General features: G+C 40.8%; 1 protein-coding gene across 10 annotated transcripts; it reads right to left on the bottom strand.

The window, feature by feature from the left end:
• Window positions 1-16: 16 nt before the first annotated feature.
• Window positions 17-16015, bottom strand: LOC114480196 (proline-rich protein 36-like). Of its 10 annotated transcripts, XM_028474103.1 has the most exons (31): window positions 15894-16015; window positions 15361-15512; window positions 15040-15132; window positions 14575-14754; window positions 14256-14355; window positions 13311-13462; window positions 12990-13082; window positions 12525-12704; window positions 12206-12305; window positions 11258-11409; window positions 10937-11029; window positions 10472-10651; window positions 10153-10252; window positions 9214-9362; window positions 8893-8985; window positions 8428-8607; window positions 8109-8208; window positions 7163-7314; window positions 6559-6651; window positions 6213-6288; window positions 5308-6126; window positions 4285-5124; window positions 3683-3734; window positions 2843-2916; window positions 2569-2690; window positions 2297-2467; window positions 2080-2205; window positions 1861-1942; window positions 1719-1751; window positions 1138-1269; window positions 18-648 (listed from the first exon to the last, which is right to left on the bottom strand). In XM_028474103.1, exons 2-22 carry the CDS (start codon window positions 15451-15453, stop codon window positions 4814-4816), a joined length of 3489 nt encoding a protein of 1162 aa, XP_028329904.1. In that variant the 5' UTR covers window positions 15454-15512; window positions 15894-16015; the 3' UTR covers window positions 18-648; window positions 1138-1269; window positions 1719-1751; window positions 1861-1942; window positions 2080-2205; window positions 2297-2467; window positions 2569-2690; window positions 2843-2916; window positions 3683-3734; window positions 4285-4813. The 10 variants fall into 10 exon arrangements, with proteins under 10 accessions (XP_028329906.1, XP_028329911.1, XP_028329910.1 ...); XM_028474105.1 differs by having other exon boundaries at window positions 17-648; window positions 1719-1942; window positions 13311-13459; XM_028474110.1 differs by having other exon boundaries at window positions 17-648; window positions 1719-1942; window positions 11258-11406; window positions 12573-12704.
• Between the last annotated feature and the right edge of the window lie 766 nt (window positions 16016-16781).

Here is a 16781-nt window from a genome sequence, read left to right on the forward strand (position 1 = left end):
TATAAAGGCAGTGTCATACAGCTCCTACTCCATAAAAAATAAAATAAAAAAGCTTCTACTCCATGGTTGAATGGGTGAACAGACCGGTGTCCGTATTGACGGCCTGACGTCATCGTCAACAAAGACTCTGATTGGTTTGTAGCGGTGGCGGACACGTCACACCTCTCCAACAAGCAGTACTGCACAATCAGTTTTTCAAGTTTGTGTGATGACGATACTTGCTGGGAAAAGCAGGAAGGATGGGTGTGAAGGGAACGCCAAAGAGTGGGGGGAAAGAAATGATTGTTTCAAGTCCATCCATCACAAGAAAACAAAAACAAAGATTTATCTTCACTGAGGATTGATTCGAGTCTGCCACTCGGGCGTTATTGTTCAAACAGCTGCACTGCAGAAGCACCTGCTTGGCCAAACAGGGGCAGAAACGTTCAGAGTCATTTGTCTCTTAAAATTTATTCCTTGTTTCAAACTTTATGCCTTGTCAGACTCCTCCTCAGGTTCGCAGAGCCAGGTGAAGAAAGCCGTGACCGACCTCACCGCGTCACCTTTTCCTGTTTCCTGCAGGACCTTTATTTGTCTCCCACATGTAGAAGGCCTTCTCTTTAATAACGTCGCCATCCTACAAGGTGTCGAAGAACATACACAGCAGATCTGCAGAAACAAGATGCAAAGGTCAGTTGTTAGGAGCAGAACTGTGGATTTCTGTCAGTAAGTTGACTTTGTACCCAGTTCCAATAAAGTCCTTTGACATCTACAGACATTTTAAATGTAAATTAACAGACGTTATAACGTAAGGGTGGATATGTACGACAGCGTATTAGGGCCACATTTAAATAAAGTAAAAATCTGGGCACTACAGATTGTTGTAATTTTATGAGCAAAGTCGTATTTTAATAAAATCATATTTTTTTTAATATACAGCTTTATTCTCGTAAAATTATGACTATACTCAAAATATTGAGACTTTATTCTAATGAAATGACGACAATTCTCATAAAATTACGTTATTCTCAAAATATTACAACTTTATTCTTGTAGTGCTCAGATTTTTTATTTAAATGTGGCCCCAATACGCCGTCGTACACATGACGTAGCCCAAAATGTATTTTTCCTCCTGGTAAATAATAAGACAACACCTACTAGCAGGTTGCTCCATGTGTACCATCAGGGTCTGCAGGGCATTCAGATCCTGCTGAGTTTTTTCCCACGAAGGAGCTGCTTCTTCACCGCTTTCTTTGGCCTTAAATCCTCTCCTTTGGTGAACTCCACTTTCTGAAAGTTACAAGTCCACATGTAAACCACGGCTCAACGGTGCAAACCATTCACTTGCCCCTAAAAAAACATCCACGCGAACCACAAAAAGAATTCTGGCACATTGTGTGAGTAAAGGTAAAGAGCCAACATGTACCCCATAAACCCTTACACAGTTCACTCAGTGTGGGGATGGAACTGAGGGTCAAGAGTAAAGAGCAAAGTTCTCCCATATACTTTGTTTAATATTGGACATTTCTGTCCATGTAGGAGGTTGGTGGACATAGAGTGTATGTCACTGTGCACCTGTGAGAAAGGACAAGAGTGGGTTTTGCAACAGCTCCGGTCGTGATGAGAATGCGCATGTGCATCTGTCAACATTTTTTGGGGTTAAACGTACAGCATTTCCCAAAATATTTGCATTTGACTGCTCATTAATAACCTCTATGGTTCAATAACGTTTTGAATACCTGATCAGTGACAAACTTCTTCACATCTTCATCCTTGGGGCAGGAAGTCATTCCAATTCAGGCCAGCTTCAATCCACATAGCTCCAACTTTCTGGGGAGTCTAATAAATGAGTAAATAAACAAGGAACCTTTGTGTACATACCATTACTTTGCACAGCAGTTGGAGGATCTGTGCCAGCAGCACGCCAGCCTTTCCCAGAGGCACGAGAGGCTTTGAGATCTCCCTGGGACCAAGAAAACATTTTTGTTAAGAAAGGGACTTTTTTTTTACTGCTTCAATACATTTGGAATAAATTAAGTATCAATTTGTATTGATTATAATAAAACAGTTGGATTGTAAATGTTTTTCATCTTTTCTCACCTGAAGAGCTGTCCCATAGGGATGCCTCCTTCATGAAGCATAGGGGTGATGAGTTGAGTCAGGTACAGCCACATGTAAGGTATATCAATGGCCAAGTCTTCTGCTACCTCCAAGATCTCCTTTAGCCTATGACAGCACAATAAACACTCGTGTCAGCCGCTGAGCATCTTTAGTGTGACCCAGGCTTTAAATACATTGTTCTTTGACAGATGCTCACCCTTTGTAGTATTGTTCAGTGGGTAACGTCCCAACTTTCACAAGTTGATGCAACAACAAGCCCAAGTGCTCCCTCACAGTTGTGCTGCGTTCAAGTGTGGAATCCAGGCCATGCCGCACAAACACAAAGCATTGAGGCACTATTGAACTCTGCCACGCACTGCAGCGCCTCCTACAGGACCAGGAGAAGACCAACGTTAGTCATGGTCACACTAAATGTGCACACATTTAGGTAAATGTCCTGCTGTTGTATGTTGGTAAAATTATTTGAACCTTCAAGTCATGAATGTGGAGGTATTCATCAATGATGGCTTTAGACTTCTTCTCCATCTCCTCTTCGCAAAGGGAAGGTTTGGGAGGAGATGGAGGGGGAGTGGGAGCGGTCTCACGCTTAGCTGCAGGAGATAAAATTACACACATTAAAGCTTATACTCCCCGCGACCCTGTTAAACGGGAATAAGCGGGTAAGAAAATGGATGGATGGATGGATGGAAAGCTTATACTCTTTCAACCGTAATAATTCCTACAGGAACTTTGGGTCACATACCTGGGAGCTCTTTAACAGGAGTTCTGTCCCTACATCCTCGGTCTCCGCTGCCTCTGTCCCGGTTGTTTGTCATGCTGGGGACACAACACACAGGTTCATTTGAGGCTCGGTTGTCCCCACTTCTGCCGCCACGCTCCCAAAAAACAGCCTAAAACTTTTAGTTGCCTAGAATAATTATGACCAGTTTATCTAATTATTTTATTTTTACAGTTGCTTGCAAGTATTTAGTACCTATTCTTTATATATATATATATATATATATATATATATAACTTCAGAATGCTACTAAAATTAAGCAATATCACACAAGAGGGAGTGCTTTTGTGCTGAAATTTCAGCACTGGTGTGATTCAGTCGTAGTGCCATATATAATCAGACCAGTGCTGATAATCAACAAAACAGCAAGATCTCGAGTGTGATATTGCTTTAATACAACAGTTCTACAAGCGCATTTTAAACAGTATGACATAAGTTCATTTAATAATTTATTTTGCACCAAAACAAATAGGTCCACAACTAGATGGGAGACGAGGCTGTCGCCAGGCAACTCATAAATATTTCCGAGCTGAAAGTTAACCAACAGCAATTAGAATGGTTGAACAGCAAAGTGATAATGTCTGTAAAAGGTCCCAGTGCTGTTGTAACTCTATATCAGCACTCATAGAATGAGTGATTCTCCAATCAAATTACTTGGTCGGAACTAACTGTTGTATAATAAATGTTAGAACACAGTTTGTGTCAGTGATGGATGAATTTAACGCTTAAAAAAAAAAAAAAAAATCGCAATTAAGGCTTTTGATACTTTCAAGGCCTGCTTTAAAAAGGGAGTAAAATCAGGACCTGCATTCATCAGTCTTGCTGGGTCAGCAGGTCTTTGAAGGGTCTTGTTTGGCTAAGGATGAAAACAAGTCATATTTGATCAGACACACCTCAAAGTGGATTCTCAGGAAATCCACCTTAATCTTCTGACATGTTCCTTTGAAGTTTAACACCGCGGCAGCAGCGCGTACTGCTCGAGTCATCATTTCAGGTGGTGAAACATGAAACTACTAATGTAAACAGCTACTTTAAAGCGGCTCAACGCGTTCGGCTGCCTACATACCCCAGAATGCTTTGCGGCTCTGGGTCAGGGGTTGTTTACGGTTTTTTTTTTAATGCAGTTCAGTAAAATTATCGAACCTATTATCGCACATATTTTCTGTTGATATTGATTACATCTCTATCGCGATATATATCTATCGTTTAATCGCCCAAGCCTACAAAGACTGGCAGTTGATGGCTGAAACATGTCAGGAAATCAAGGTGGATTTCCTTAGTAACAGTTGTCTGGAAAAAGGAAACCTTAACATACTACTCAAAAATAAGACAAATGAAATCTTGCTGGGACTAAAACTTCAATCAATTGCATGAATTTAGTACTTCATTAATTTAGTATTTTGTACCTTGCATAGTGGGTTCCTCTGGGCAGCCAACAGCAGCGGGAGGGACTTCCTCACTTTTCTTTGACTCTTTTTCTTTCCTCGGCTGTTGCTCCTGGTCGGCTAGTGGTGCCGTTTTAGCCATACTTGAGGGTTTCTGAGTTTGTGAAATGTTGGGCTTGTTGTGGGATTTAGTGTCCGTGAGCTTTATATCTTCAGAAAAGTCTTCAGACTCCTGAGGAAAGCCATTAGACAGAGCAGGCTCTGCATGTTTAACTGGTGAGATTGGATCAGACTCTTGAAGCTGTGGAGCATCAGGTTCCAGCAATGAGGAGGGAAGTGTAGAGGATTCAGTCTTGGTTTCAATCTCTTCTTCTCCCACATTCACAGGTGCAACTGTCAAATCAACTTCGGCTACAGGCTCCACACAAGTTTCATTCTTCTGCTCCTGTTTTTTGAAAGTCTTCAGCTCTTCTGTTATCACGTCATCTTTTTTTACCTTCTCAACCAAAGCGGCCACCACCTCCTCGTCCTGCATAGCAATCTCCTGGGTTTATAATGACTCTGATGGTCTTACAATGGCAACCACAGTGTCACACACAGAAGCACCTACTGGTACTTCATTCAAAGCTTCCACAGGAGCACTACTAGAGACTTCTCCTGGAGGGGGGGAAGGCGTTTGTGGGTCTTCTAGCAATGGCGCTGGTTCCTCAATAGAAGCAATGGGGAGTTGTGTAGTAAAATCAGCTGGCATTTCTATCTGGTCATCCATATCTTGTTTAGCCTCCTTCATCAGCACTGGCTCCGCTGTAGCAGGTGGTGTGGGAGGGGTTTCACAACTAGTAGGGAATTCTGCATTTTCATCTAGAGAAAAAAGCCAACATGCAAAGCATTTAAAAAAGAAATGAAGGTGGATTTATTGAGTAACAGTTGTCTGAAAAAATTTAAACTTAAACTATTCATAAAGAAGACAAAGTGAATCTTGCTGAAACTAAAACTGAAATCAATTGCATGAATTTAGTACTTCATTAATTTAGTATTTTGTACCTTGCATAGTGGGTTCCTCTGGGCAGCCAACAGCAGTGGGAGGGACTTCCTCACTTTTCTTTGACTCTTTTTCTTTCCTCGGCTGTTGCTCCTCCTGGTCGGCTAGTGGTGCCGTTTTTGCCATAGTTGAGGGTTCCTGAGTTTGTGAATTGTCGGGCTTGTTGTGGGATTTAGTGTCCGTGAGCTTCATATCTTCAGAAAAGTCTTCAGACTCCTGAGGAAAGCCATTAGACAGAGCAGGCTCTGCATGTTTAACTGGTGAGATTGGATCAGACTCTTGAAGCTGTGGAGCATCAGGTTCCAGCAATGAGGAGGGAGGTGTAGAGGCTTCAGTCTTGGTTTCAATCTCTTCTTCTCCCACATTCACAGGTGCAACTGTCAAATCAACTTCGGCTACAGGCTCCACACAAGTTTCATTCTTCAGCTCTTCTGTTATCAAGTCGTCTTTTTTTACCTTCTCAACCGAAGCGGCCACCACCTCCTCGTCCTGCATAGCGGTCTCCTGGGTTGATAATGACTCAAATGGTCTTACAAGGGCAACCACAGTGTCACACACAGAAGCACTTACTGGTACTTCACTCAATGCCTCCACAGGAGCACTACTAGAGACTTCTCCTGGAGGGGGGGAAGGCATTTGTGGGTCTTCTAGCAATGGCGCTGGTTCCTCAATAGAAGCAATGGGGAGTTGTGTGGTAAAATCAGCTGGCATTTCTATCTGGTCATTCATATCTTGTTTAGCCTCCTTCATCAGCACTGGCTCCGCTGTAGCAGGTGGTGGAGGAGGGGTTTCACAACTAGTTGGGAATTCTGCATTTTCATCTAGAGAAAAAAGCCAACATGCAAAGCATTTAAAAAATAATCATTCATCAATGTAAACTCTAAAGTGAAAGACAATCCCAACAAACCTTTGCTCGTCAAAGCAGTGACTTGTGGCAAAACTTCTCCATTGGTCTGTGGAGGACTGATGTCTCCCAGGGAAGTCTGCAATCAAATTGAAATTAGTAATACAAATACAGTACATCTGCAACAAAAGAAGCCCAAACTATTTAATATCGTCAGAAAGTACTGATCACTGCAGAATACCATTGTGATGGGATGCGTCAGACAAAATAAAATAGGAATTTGATAATTCACTGTACATTGAATACAGCCACACAAGTTTCACCCTTGTCAGATATAGTATTTGCTTTTTTTCACCCTTTGTTAGAGAACCAGTACTCCCAAAAAGAGGTACTGGTTTGAATCTAGTACCTGTCGGGGAGCGGGCGTTGGGGTGTACCATTTACCAGACATGATCTCCTCTGTGATGTCAAGCCCACCCTGGTTAGGGTCTCGAATTGTTATCTATCAGACAAAAAATGGATGTGTTACAATTACAGGTAGTTAAATGGTAAATGGTAAATGGACTTGATTTTATATAGCGCTTTATCATCACACTGAAGCAGTCTCAAAGCACTTTACATATCAGCTCATTCACCCAATCACTCTCACATTCACACACCAGTGGGACAGGACTGCCATGCAAGGCTCTCGTCGACCACTGGGAGCAACTTAGGGTTCAGTGTCTTGCCCAAGGACACTTCGACACATAGTCAGGTACTGGGATCGAACCCCCAACCTCTCGATCAGAAGACGACCCACTACCACCTGAGCCACGGTCACCTAGTTCAGTTTTTACTACTTACACTACAATATGCATCCCTACATATCTAATGCTGCCTCGTATTATTATGACCAATATTATTGTCATTTTGAGGTGAAAGAGGAAAGTTCCACATTTCATTAATACATTCCACCCCATTCAGTGTTTGACCTCCTACAAGGGCTGTACTGCCCTGTTGTTAGGACACATTACCCGTTTGCGTTCTCGCTTTGGTGGTCCTTGTGGCTGTGCGGGGGGTTGCTGTGGAGGCGGGGCCTGTGGCTGTTGCTGGGCGGGATTAATCATGACAGGTGTTGGTTGATCATATCGGGGGTACTGTGGCTGTTCCGGATAGTAGGCTCCTGCTGGAAAGGCAGAATTGATCAGAAAGAAACAATAAACACTTACTCTCTTGCACAGTGTCACATAAGAATTAAAGATTACAGACGAATCAAGATAGTTTGATATGATAATAGATTTTCATATTTACATTATTTACAATATGAAGGGTTTCATGGCAGTCAGGAGGACGCCTTCACATTAAGATAAAAACCTAAATAACTTTAATCACCTTTTGTAAACCTCAATGTATTTGAAAGACTGATTTGTGGATAAAATTTATTTTAAGAAATGCAGTTAAAAAGACTGCAATAGTTTAGGATTTTAAACTTTCATGCTCACAGATTTGAATAAAACATATTTCCTACATATATTTAATATATCTGTTAGCACAATCAGACATGTAGATTAGGTTGAAGCCTTGGAGGCAGCAAAAGCATCTTTCAAACTGCAAACCAGAAGTTTTATTGGACCTAAAGTAATCAGCATTAGATGTAAAACTATGGTTTGGCAGATATTTCATGGAGCCTGGGGGGCAGAGGAGAAATAACTTAAGCAAAAGCAGATCTTAAGCCAGACAACAATTAATGGGCAGATCAATACACACAGCAGAGACATCACAGCAAAGCACGCGGGTAAAACCAATGTTAAACCAACAATCCACTGGCCTCGATTCTCTTCACAAATGTAGCTAAATTATTTTCTCACATGGCAAAATTGATTCCCATTGCATAAAGTTAACTTTTTAATAATTCCCCGTCACTGAGCAACTAAATGGCAGTTGTGTTCAGTTAGTGTTGGTCACAAATACCACCCTTACCGTAACCAGGGTATTCGGCGGGGATGGTTCCTGGGTAGAATCCTGCAGAACCAGTGGTCACAGGGTATTGCTGGATTGGAGGCATGTAAGGGTCCCAGTACTGCAGAGGTAAAATTGAGATCCCAGTTACACCTTATAATGCTAGAGCTTTAGTATAATCTGTCAGATTCTATAAACCACCTACACAAGTTATTAAAACAAAGCATTATGGACAGTTATTTTTTCATTTTGTGTCATTGTCTCAAAGTATTTAATAGACAATCTTTATAAATCCTAAAAAGACTGTGATCACATTGGATCAAGCCCTTTAAGAACCAACCTGTCCAGGAGGAATAAAATAACCCTGAGGATAGCCGGCAAAAGGCAGCTGCTGTTGGGAAATCATCCTCATTGGTGAGCTGGTGGGGTAGAAGTCAGTGGGCTCGACAAGTGGAGGGCCACTGCTCACCTGCACCCTTGGATCATTGGCAGCCATGGTGGGTTCGTTCTGATCGTAGGTCTGCAAAAACAAAGGATTGAGAAGGCCATTGAAGTTAGGACTACAAATACAGTACATCTGCAACTAATGAAGCCCAAACTATTTCACGTGGTCAGAAAGTACTGATCACTGCAGAATACCATTGTGATGGGATGCGTCAGACAGAATAAATTAGGGATTTGATAACCGACTGTACATTTACAGCCACACAAGTTTCACACTTGTCAGATATAGTATTTTCTCATATTTCACCCTTTGTTAGAGAACCAGTACTCCCAAAAAGTGGTACTGGTTTGAATCTAGTACCTGTGGGGGAGTCGGCGTTGAGGTGGACCATCTACCAGACATGATCTCCTCTGTGATGTCACGCCCACCCTGGTTAGGGTCTCGTATTGTTATCTATCAGACAAAGAATGGATGTGTTACAATTACAGGTAGTTCAGTTTTTACTACTTACACTACAATATGCATCCCTACATATCTAATGCTGCCTCGTATTATTATGACCAATATTATTGTCATTTTGAGGTGAAAGAGGAAAGTTCCACATTTCATTAATACATTCCACCCCATTCAGTTTTTGACCTCCTACAAGGGCTGTACTGCCCTGTTGTTAGGACACATTACCCGTTTGCGTTCTCGCTTTGGTGGTCCTTGTGGCTGTGTGGGGGGTTGCTGTGGAGGCGGGGCCTGTGGCTGTTGCTGGGCGGGATTAATCATGACAGGTGTTGGTTGAACATATTGGGGGTACTGTGGCTGTTCCGGATAGTAGGCTCCTGGTGGAAAGGCAGAATTGATCAGAAAGAAACAATAAACACTTACTCTCTTGCACAGTGTCACATAAGAATTAAAGATTACAGACGAATCAAGATAGTTTGATATGATAATAGATTTTCATATTTACATTATGAAGGGTTTCATGGCAGTCAGGAGGACGCCTTCACATTAAGATAAAAACCTAAATAACTTTAATCACCTTTTGTAAACCTCAGAATGTATTTGAAAGACTGATTTGTGGATAAAATTTATTTTAAGAAATGCAGTTAAAAAGACTGCAATAGTTTAGGATTTTAAACTTTCATGCTCACAGATTTGAATAAAACATATTTACTACATATATTTAATATATCTGTTAGCACAATCAGACATGTAGATTAGGTTGAAGCCTTGGAGGCAGCAAAAGCATCTTTCAAACTGCAAACCAGAAGTTTTATTGGACCTAAAGTAATCAGCATTAGATGTAAAACTATGGTTTGGCAGATATTTCATGGAGCCTGGGGGGCAGAGGAGAAATAACTTAAGCAAAATCAGATCTTAAGCCAGACAACAATTAATGGGCAGATCAATACACACAGCAGAGACATCACAGCAAAGCACGCGGGTAAAACCAATGATAAACCAACAATCCATTGGCCTCGATTCTCTTCACAAATGTAGCTAAATTATTTTCTCACATGGCAAAATTGATTCCCATTGCATAAAGTTAACTTTTTAATAATTCCCCGTCACTGAGCAACTAAATGGCGGTTGTGTTCAGTTAGTGTTGGTCACAAATACCACCCTTACCGTAACCAGGGTATTCGGCGGGGATGGTTCCTGGGTAGAATCCTGCAGAACCAGTGGTCACAGGGTATTGCTGGATTGGAGGCATGTAAGGGTCCCAGTACTGCAGAGGTAAAATTGAGATCCCAGTTACACCTTATAATGCTAGAGCTTTAGTATAATCTGTCAGATTCTATAAACCACCTACACAAGTTATTAAAAAAAAGCATTATGGACAGTTATTTTTTAATTTTGTGTCATTGTCTCAAAGAATTTAATAGACAATCTTTATAAATCCTAAAAAGACTGTGATCACATTGGATCAAGCCCTTTAAGAACCAACCTGTTCAGGAGGAATAAAGTAACCCTGAGGATAGCCGGCAAAAGGCAGCTGCTGTTGGGAAATCATCCTCATTGGTGAGCTGGTGGGGTAGAAGTCAGTGGGCTCGACAACTGGAGGGCCACTGCTCACCTGCACCCTTGGATCATTGGCAGCCATGGTGGGTTCGTTCTGATCGTAGGTCTGCAAAAACAAAGGATTGAGAAGGCCATTGAAGTTAGGACTACAAATACAGTACATCTGCAACTAATGAAGCCCAAACTATTTCAAGTGGTCAGAAAGTACTGATCACTGCAGAATACCATTGTGATGGGATGCGTCAGACAGAATAAATTAGGGATTTGATAACTGACTGTACATTTACAGTCACACAAGTTTCACACTTGTCAGATATAGTATTTTCTCATATTTCACCCTTTGTTAGAGAACCAGTACTCCCAAAAAGTGGTACTGGTTTGAATCTAGTACCTGTGGGGGAGTCGGCGTTGGGGTGGACCATCTACCAGACATGATCTCCTCTGTGATGTCACGCCCACCCTGGTTAGGGTCTCGTATTGTTATCTATCAGACAAAGAATGGATGTGTTACAATTACAGGTAGTTCAGTTTTTACTACTTACACTACAATATGCATCCCTACATATCTAATGCTGCCTCGTATTATTATGACCAATATTATTGTCATTTTGAGGTGAAAGAGGAAAGTTCCACATTTCATTAATACATTCCACCCCATTCAGTGTTTGACCTCCTACAAGGGCTGTACTGCCCTGTTGTTAGGACACATTACCCGTTTGCGTTCTCGCTTTGGTGGTCCTCGTGGCTGTGTGGGGGGTAGCTGTGGAGGCGGGGCCTGTGGCTGTTGCTGGGCGGGATTAATCATGACAGGTGTTGGTTGATCATATTTGGGGTACTGTGGCTGTTCCGGATAGTAGGCTCCTGCTGGAAAGGCAGAATTGATCAGAAAGAAACATTAAACACTTACTCTCTTGCACAGTGTCACATAAGAATTAAAGATTACAGACGAATCAAGATAGTTTGATATGATAATAGATTTTCATATTTACATTATTTACATTATGAAGGGTTTCATGGCAGTCAGGAGGACGCCTTCACATTAAGATAAAAACCTAAATAACTTTAATCACCTTTTGTAAACCTCAATGTATTTGAAAGACTGATTTGTGGATAAAATTTATTTTAAGAACTGCAGTTAAAAAGACTGCAATAGTTTAGGATTTTAAACTTTCATGCTCACAGATTTGAATAAAACATATTTCCTACATATATTTAATATATCTGTTAGCACAATCAGACATGTAGATTAGGTTGAAGCCTTGGAGGCAGCAAAAGCATCTTTCAAACTGCAAACCAGAAGTTTTATTGGACCTAAAGTAATCAGCATTAGATGTAAAACTATGGTTTGGCACATATTTCATGGAGCCTGGGGGGCAGAGGAGAAAGAACTTAAGCAAAATCAGATCTTAAGCCAGACAACAATTAATGGGCAAATCAATACACACAGCAGAGACATCACAGCAAAGCACGCGGGTAAAACCAATGTTAAACCAACAATCCACTGGCCTCGATTCTCTTCACAAATGTAGCTAAATTATTTTCTCACATGGCAAAATTGATTCCCATTGCATAAAAAGTTAACTTTTTAATAATTCCCCGTCACTGAGCAACTAAATGGCAGTTGTGTTCAGTTAGTGTTGGTCACAAATACCACCCTTACCGTAACCAGGGTATTCGGCGGGGATGGTTCCTGGGTAGAATCCTGCAGAACCAGTGGTCACAGGGTATTGCTGGATTGGAGGCATGTAAGGGTCCCAGTACTGCAGAGGTAAAATTGAGATCCCAGTTACACCTTATAATGCTAGAGCTTTAGTATAATCTGTCAGATTCTATAAACCACCTATACAAGTTATTAAAAAAAAGCATTATGGACAGTTATTTTTTAATTTTGTGTCATTGTCTCAAAGTATTTAATAGACAATCTTTATAAATCCTAAAAAGACTGTGATCACATTGGATCAAGCCCTTTAAGAACCAACCTGTCCAGGAGGAATAAAGTAACCCTGAGGATAGCCGGCAAAAGGCACCTGCTGTTGGGAAATCATCCTCATTGGTGAGCTGGTGGGGTAGAAGTCAGTGGGCTCGACAACTGGAGGGCCACTGCTCACCTGCACCCTTGGATCATTGGCAGCCATGGTGGGTTTGTTCTGATCGTAGGTCTGCAAAAACAAAGGATTGAGAAGGCCATTGAAGTTAGGACTACAAATACAGTACATCTGCAACTAATGAAGCCCAAACTATTTCACGTGGTCAGAAAGTACTGATCACTGCAGAATACCATTGTGATGGGATGCGTCAGACAGAATAAATTAGGGATTTGATAACCGACTGTACATTTACAGCCACACAAGTTTCACACTTGTCAGATATAGTATTTTCTCATATTTCCCCCTATGTTAGAGAACCAGTTCTCCCAAAAAGTGGTACTGGTTTGAATCTAGTACCTGTGGGGGAGTCGGCGTTGGGTTGTAGCATCTACCAGACATGATCTCCTCTGTGATGTCACGCCCACCCTGGTTAGGGTCTCGTATTGTTATCTATCAGACAAAGAATGGATGTGTTACAATTACAGGTAGTTCAGTTTTTACTACTTACACTACAATATGCATCCCTACATATCTAATGCTGCCTCGTATTATTATGACCAATATTATTGTCATTTTGAGGTGAAAGAGGAAAGTTCCACATTTCATTAATACATTCCACCCCATTCAGTTTTTGACCTCCTACAAGGGCTGTACTGCCCTGTTGTTAGGACACATTACCCGTTTGCGTTCTCGCTTTGGTGGTCCTCGTGGCTGTGTGGGGGGTAGCTGTGGAGGCGGGGCCTGTGGCTGTTGCTGGGCGGGATTAATCATGACAGGTGTTGGTTGATCATATTGGGGGTACTGTGGCTGTTCCGGATAGTAGGCTCCTGCTGGAAAGGCAGAATTGATCAGAAAGAAACAATAAACACTTACTCTCTTGCACAGTGTCACATAAGAATTAAAGATTACAGACGAATCAAGATAGTTTGATATAATAGATTTTCATATTTACATTATTTACATTATGAAGGGTTTCATGGCAGTCAGGAGGACGCCTTCACATTAAGATAAAAACCTAAATAACTTTAATCACCTTTTGTAAACCTCAATGTATTTGAAAGACTGATTTGTGGATAAAATTTATTTTAAGAAATGCAGTTAAAAAGACTGCAATAGTTTAGGATTTTAAACTTTCATGCTCACAGATTTGAATAAAACATATTTACTACATATATTTAATATATCTGTTAGCACAATCAGACATGTAGATTAGGTTGAAGCCTTGGAGGCAGCAAAAGCATCTTTCAAACTGCAAACCAGAAGTTTTATTGGACCTAAAGTAATCAGCATTAGATGTAAAACTATGGTTTGGCAGATATTTCATGGAGCCTGGAGGGCAGAGAAGAAATAACTTAAGCAAAATCAGATCTTAAGCCAGACAACAATTAATGGGCAGATCAATACACACAGCAGAGACATCACAGCAAAGCACGCGGGTAAAACCAATGATAAACCAACAATCCATTGGCCTCGATTCTCTTCACAAATGTAGCTAAATTATTTTCTCACATGGCAAAATTGATTCCCATTGCATAAAAAGTTAACTTTTTAATAATTCCCCGTCACTGAGCAACTAAATGGCAGTTGTGTTCAGTTAGTGTTGGTCACAAATACCACCCTTACCGTAACCAGGGTATTCGGCGGGGATGGTTCCTGGGTAGAATCCTGTAGAACCAGTGGTCACAGGGTATTGCTGGATTGGAGGCATGTAAGGGTCCCAGTACTGCAGAGGTAAAATTGAGATCCCAGTTACACCTTATAATGCTAGAGCTTTAGTATAATCTGTCAGATTCTATAAACCACCTATACAAGTTATTAAAACAAAGCATTATGGACAGTTATTTTTTCATTTTGTGTCATTGTCTCAAAGTATTTAATAGACAATCTTTATAAATCCTAAAAAGACTGTGATCACATTGGATCAAGCCCTTTAAGAACCAACCTGTTCAGGAGGAATAAAGTAACCCTGAGGATAGCCGGCAAAAGGCAGCTGCTGTTGGGAAATCATCTTCATTGGTGAGCTGGTGGGGTAGAAGTCAGTGGGCTCGACAACTGGAGGGCCACTGCTCACCTGCACCCTTGGATCATTGGCAGCCATGGTGGGTTTGTTCTGATCGTAGGTCTGCAAAAACAAAGGATTGAGAAGGCCATTGAAGTTAGGACTACAAATACAGTACATCTGCAACTAATGAAGCCCAAACTATTTCACGTGGTCAGAAAGTACTGATCACTGCAGAATACCATTGTGATGGGATGCGTCAGACAGAATAAATTAGGGATTTGATAACCGACTGTACATTTACAGCCACACAAGTTTCACACTTGTCAGATATAGTATTTTCTCATATTTCACCCTTTGTTAGAGAACCAGTACTCCCAAAAAGTGGTACTGGTTTGAATCTAGTACCTGTGGGGGAGTCGGCGTTGGGGTGGACCATCTACCAGACATGATCTCCTCTGTGATGTCACGCCCACCCTGGTTAGGGTCTCGTATTGTTATCTATCAGACAAAGAATGGATGTGTTACAATTACAGGTAGTTCAGTTTTTACTACTTACACTACAATATGCATCCCTACATATCTAATGCTGCCTCATATTATTATGACCAATATTATTGTCATTTTGAGGTGAAAGAGGAAAGTTCCACATTTCATTAATACATTCCACCCCATTCAGTTTTTGACCTCCTACAAGGGCTGTACTGCCCTGTTGTTAGGACACATTACCCGTTTGCGTTCTCGCTTTGGTGGTCCTTGTGGCTGTGTGGGGGGTTGCTGTGGAGGCGGGGCCTGTGGCTGTTGCTGGGCGGGATTAATCATAACTGGTGTTGGTTGAATAGATTAGGGGTACTGTGGCTGTTCTGGATAGTTGGCTCCTGCTGGAAAGGCAGAATTGATCAGAAAGAAACATTAAACACTTACTCTCTTGCACAGTATCACATAAGAATTGAAGATTACAGATGAATCAAGATAGTTTGATATGAAAATAGATTTTCATATTTTCACTCACAACTTTGTATATGGCCCTAAGGCCACCTATTACATTATGAATGGTTTCATGGCAGTCAAGAGGACACCTTCACGTTAAGATAAAAACCTAATTGACTTTAATTACCTTTTGTACAAAAAGAGAGAAATATATGTTTTACACAGTAAACACTGCTTTCACTTCAATAATGTATTTTGAGTGTAAACTCACATCAACTACTGCACAAGACAAGAAACACTTAAATGATGCTACACAAACGGTAAAAACTCACTGTCACACAACGCTCACTAGGGACATCTGCTGGTCAAAACGTACAGTGACCTTTAGAGACTTCCTTTAGGGGAGATCCTGTAGTTCCTCAGCAGACCTTCATGTGGTCACACGTCACTTGCGTTTTTTAAGATGTTACGTCATAACGTGCGTTATGCTGCGTTCCATGAACCTCGGTAACTGTCATGTCTGATCCAGGTGCAGCACTTCCAAATAAATTAAAAATATGTCATACCTGGACAGTATTTACCACAAAGGAAAACATGTGATTAAAAGTATGATTTTTACAGTATAGTAATTATATTGGTGCAATAAAACAACTAAACATGTAGCGACTTTCAGCAACAATGCATTAAAAATGTTTCACATTGTAATTATTAAAGCATGACAAAGGGCACAAAATAAATTAATAAAATAAAAATAAAAGAATGGAATTCAAATAAATGTATTTTAAAAATACAAAAACATCTAACTCAACTCCAATTCAAGTAATTACCTTACCTCATTACAATCATAGGGACTGCAATTATGAATTGATGCATCTCGATGTACTTTTCCACTATGGCACGCTGTTTTAACATTTAATCAGCATTACTGAGTAGTTACAATTTTAATTTTTACTTGTGGGAATTACATTTCAACATGTCAAGATTTATTTTGTATTGTCCAAATGTTAATTTTAGATATCTGGAATACATTTGCCATTTTCACACGTAGCACTTACATTGATGACGAGTTAAAACCAATTTACATATATCAGTAATTCCTCTTTTACCATGTCGATATATTTGTGGTCTCAACACCTCTGCGTCCCACAATGAAACTTCTCCCACATGTCAACAGCAAAGTGTTTTAAGTAGAAATCACAACGAACTTACCTGCAAATCAC

The sequence above is a fragment of the Gouania willdenowi genome, chromosome 18 (genome assembly GCF_900634775.1).
Source record: "Gouania willdenowi chromosome 18, fGouWil2.1, whole genome shotgun sequence".
Taxonomy (NCBI): Eukaryota; Metazoa; Chordata; class Actinopteri; order Blenniiformes; family Gobiesocidae; genus Gouania; species Gouania willdenowi.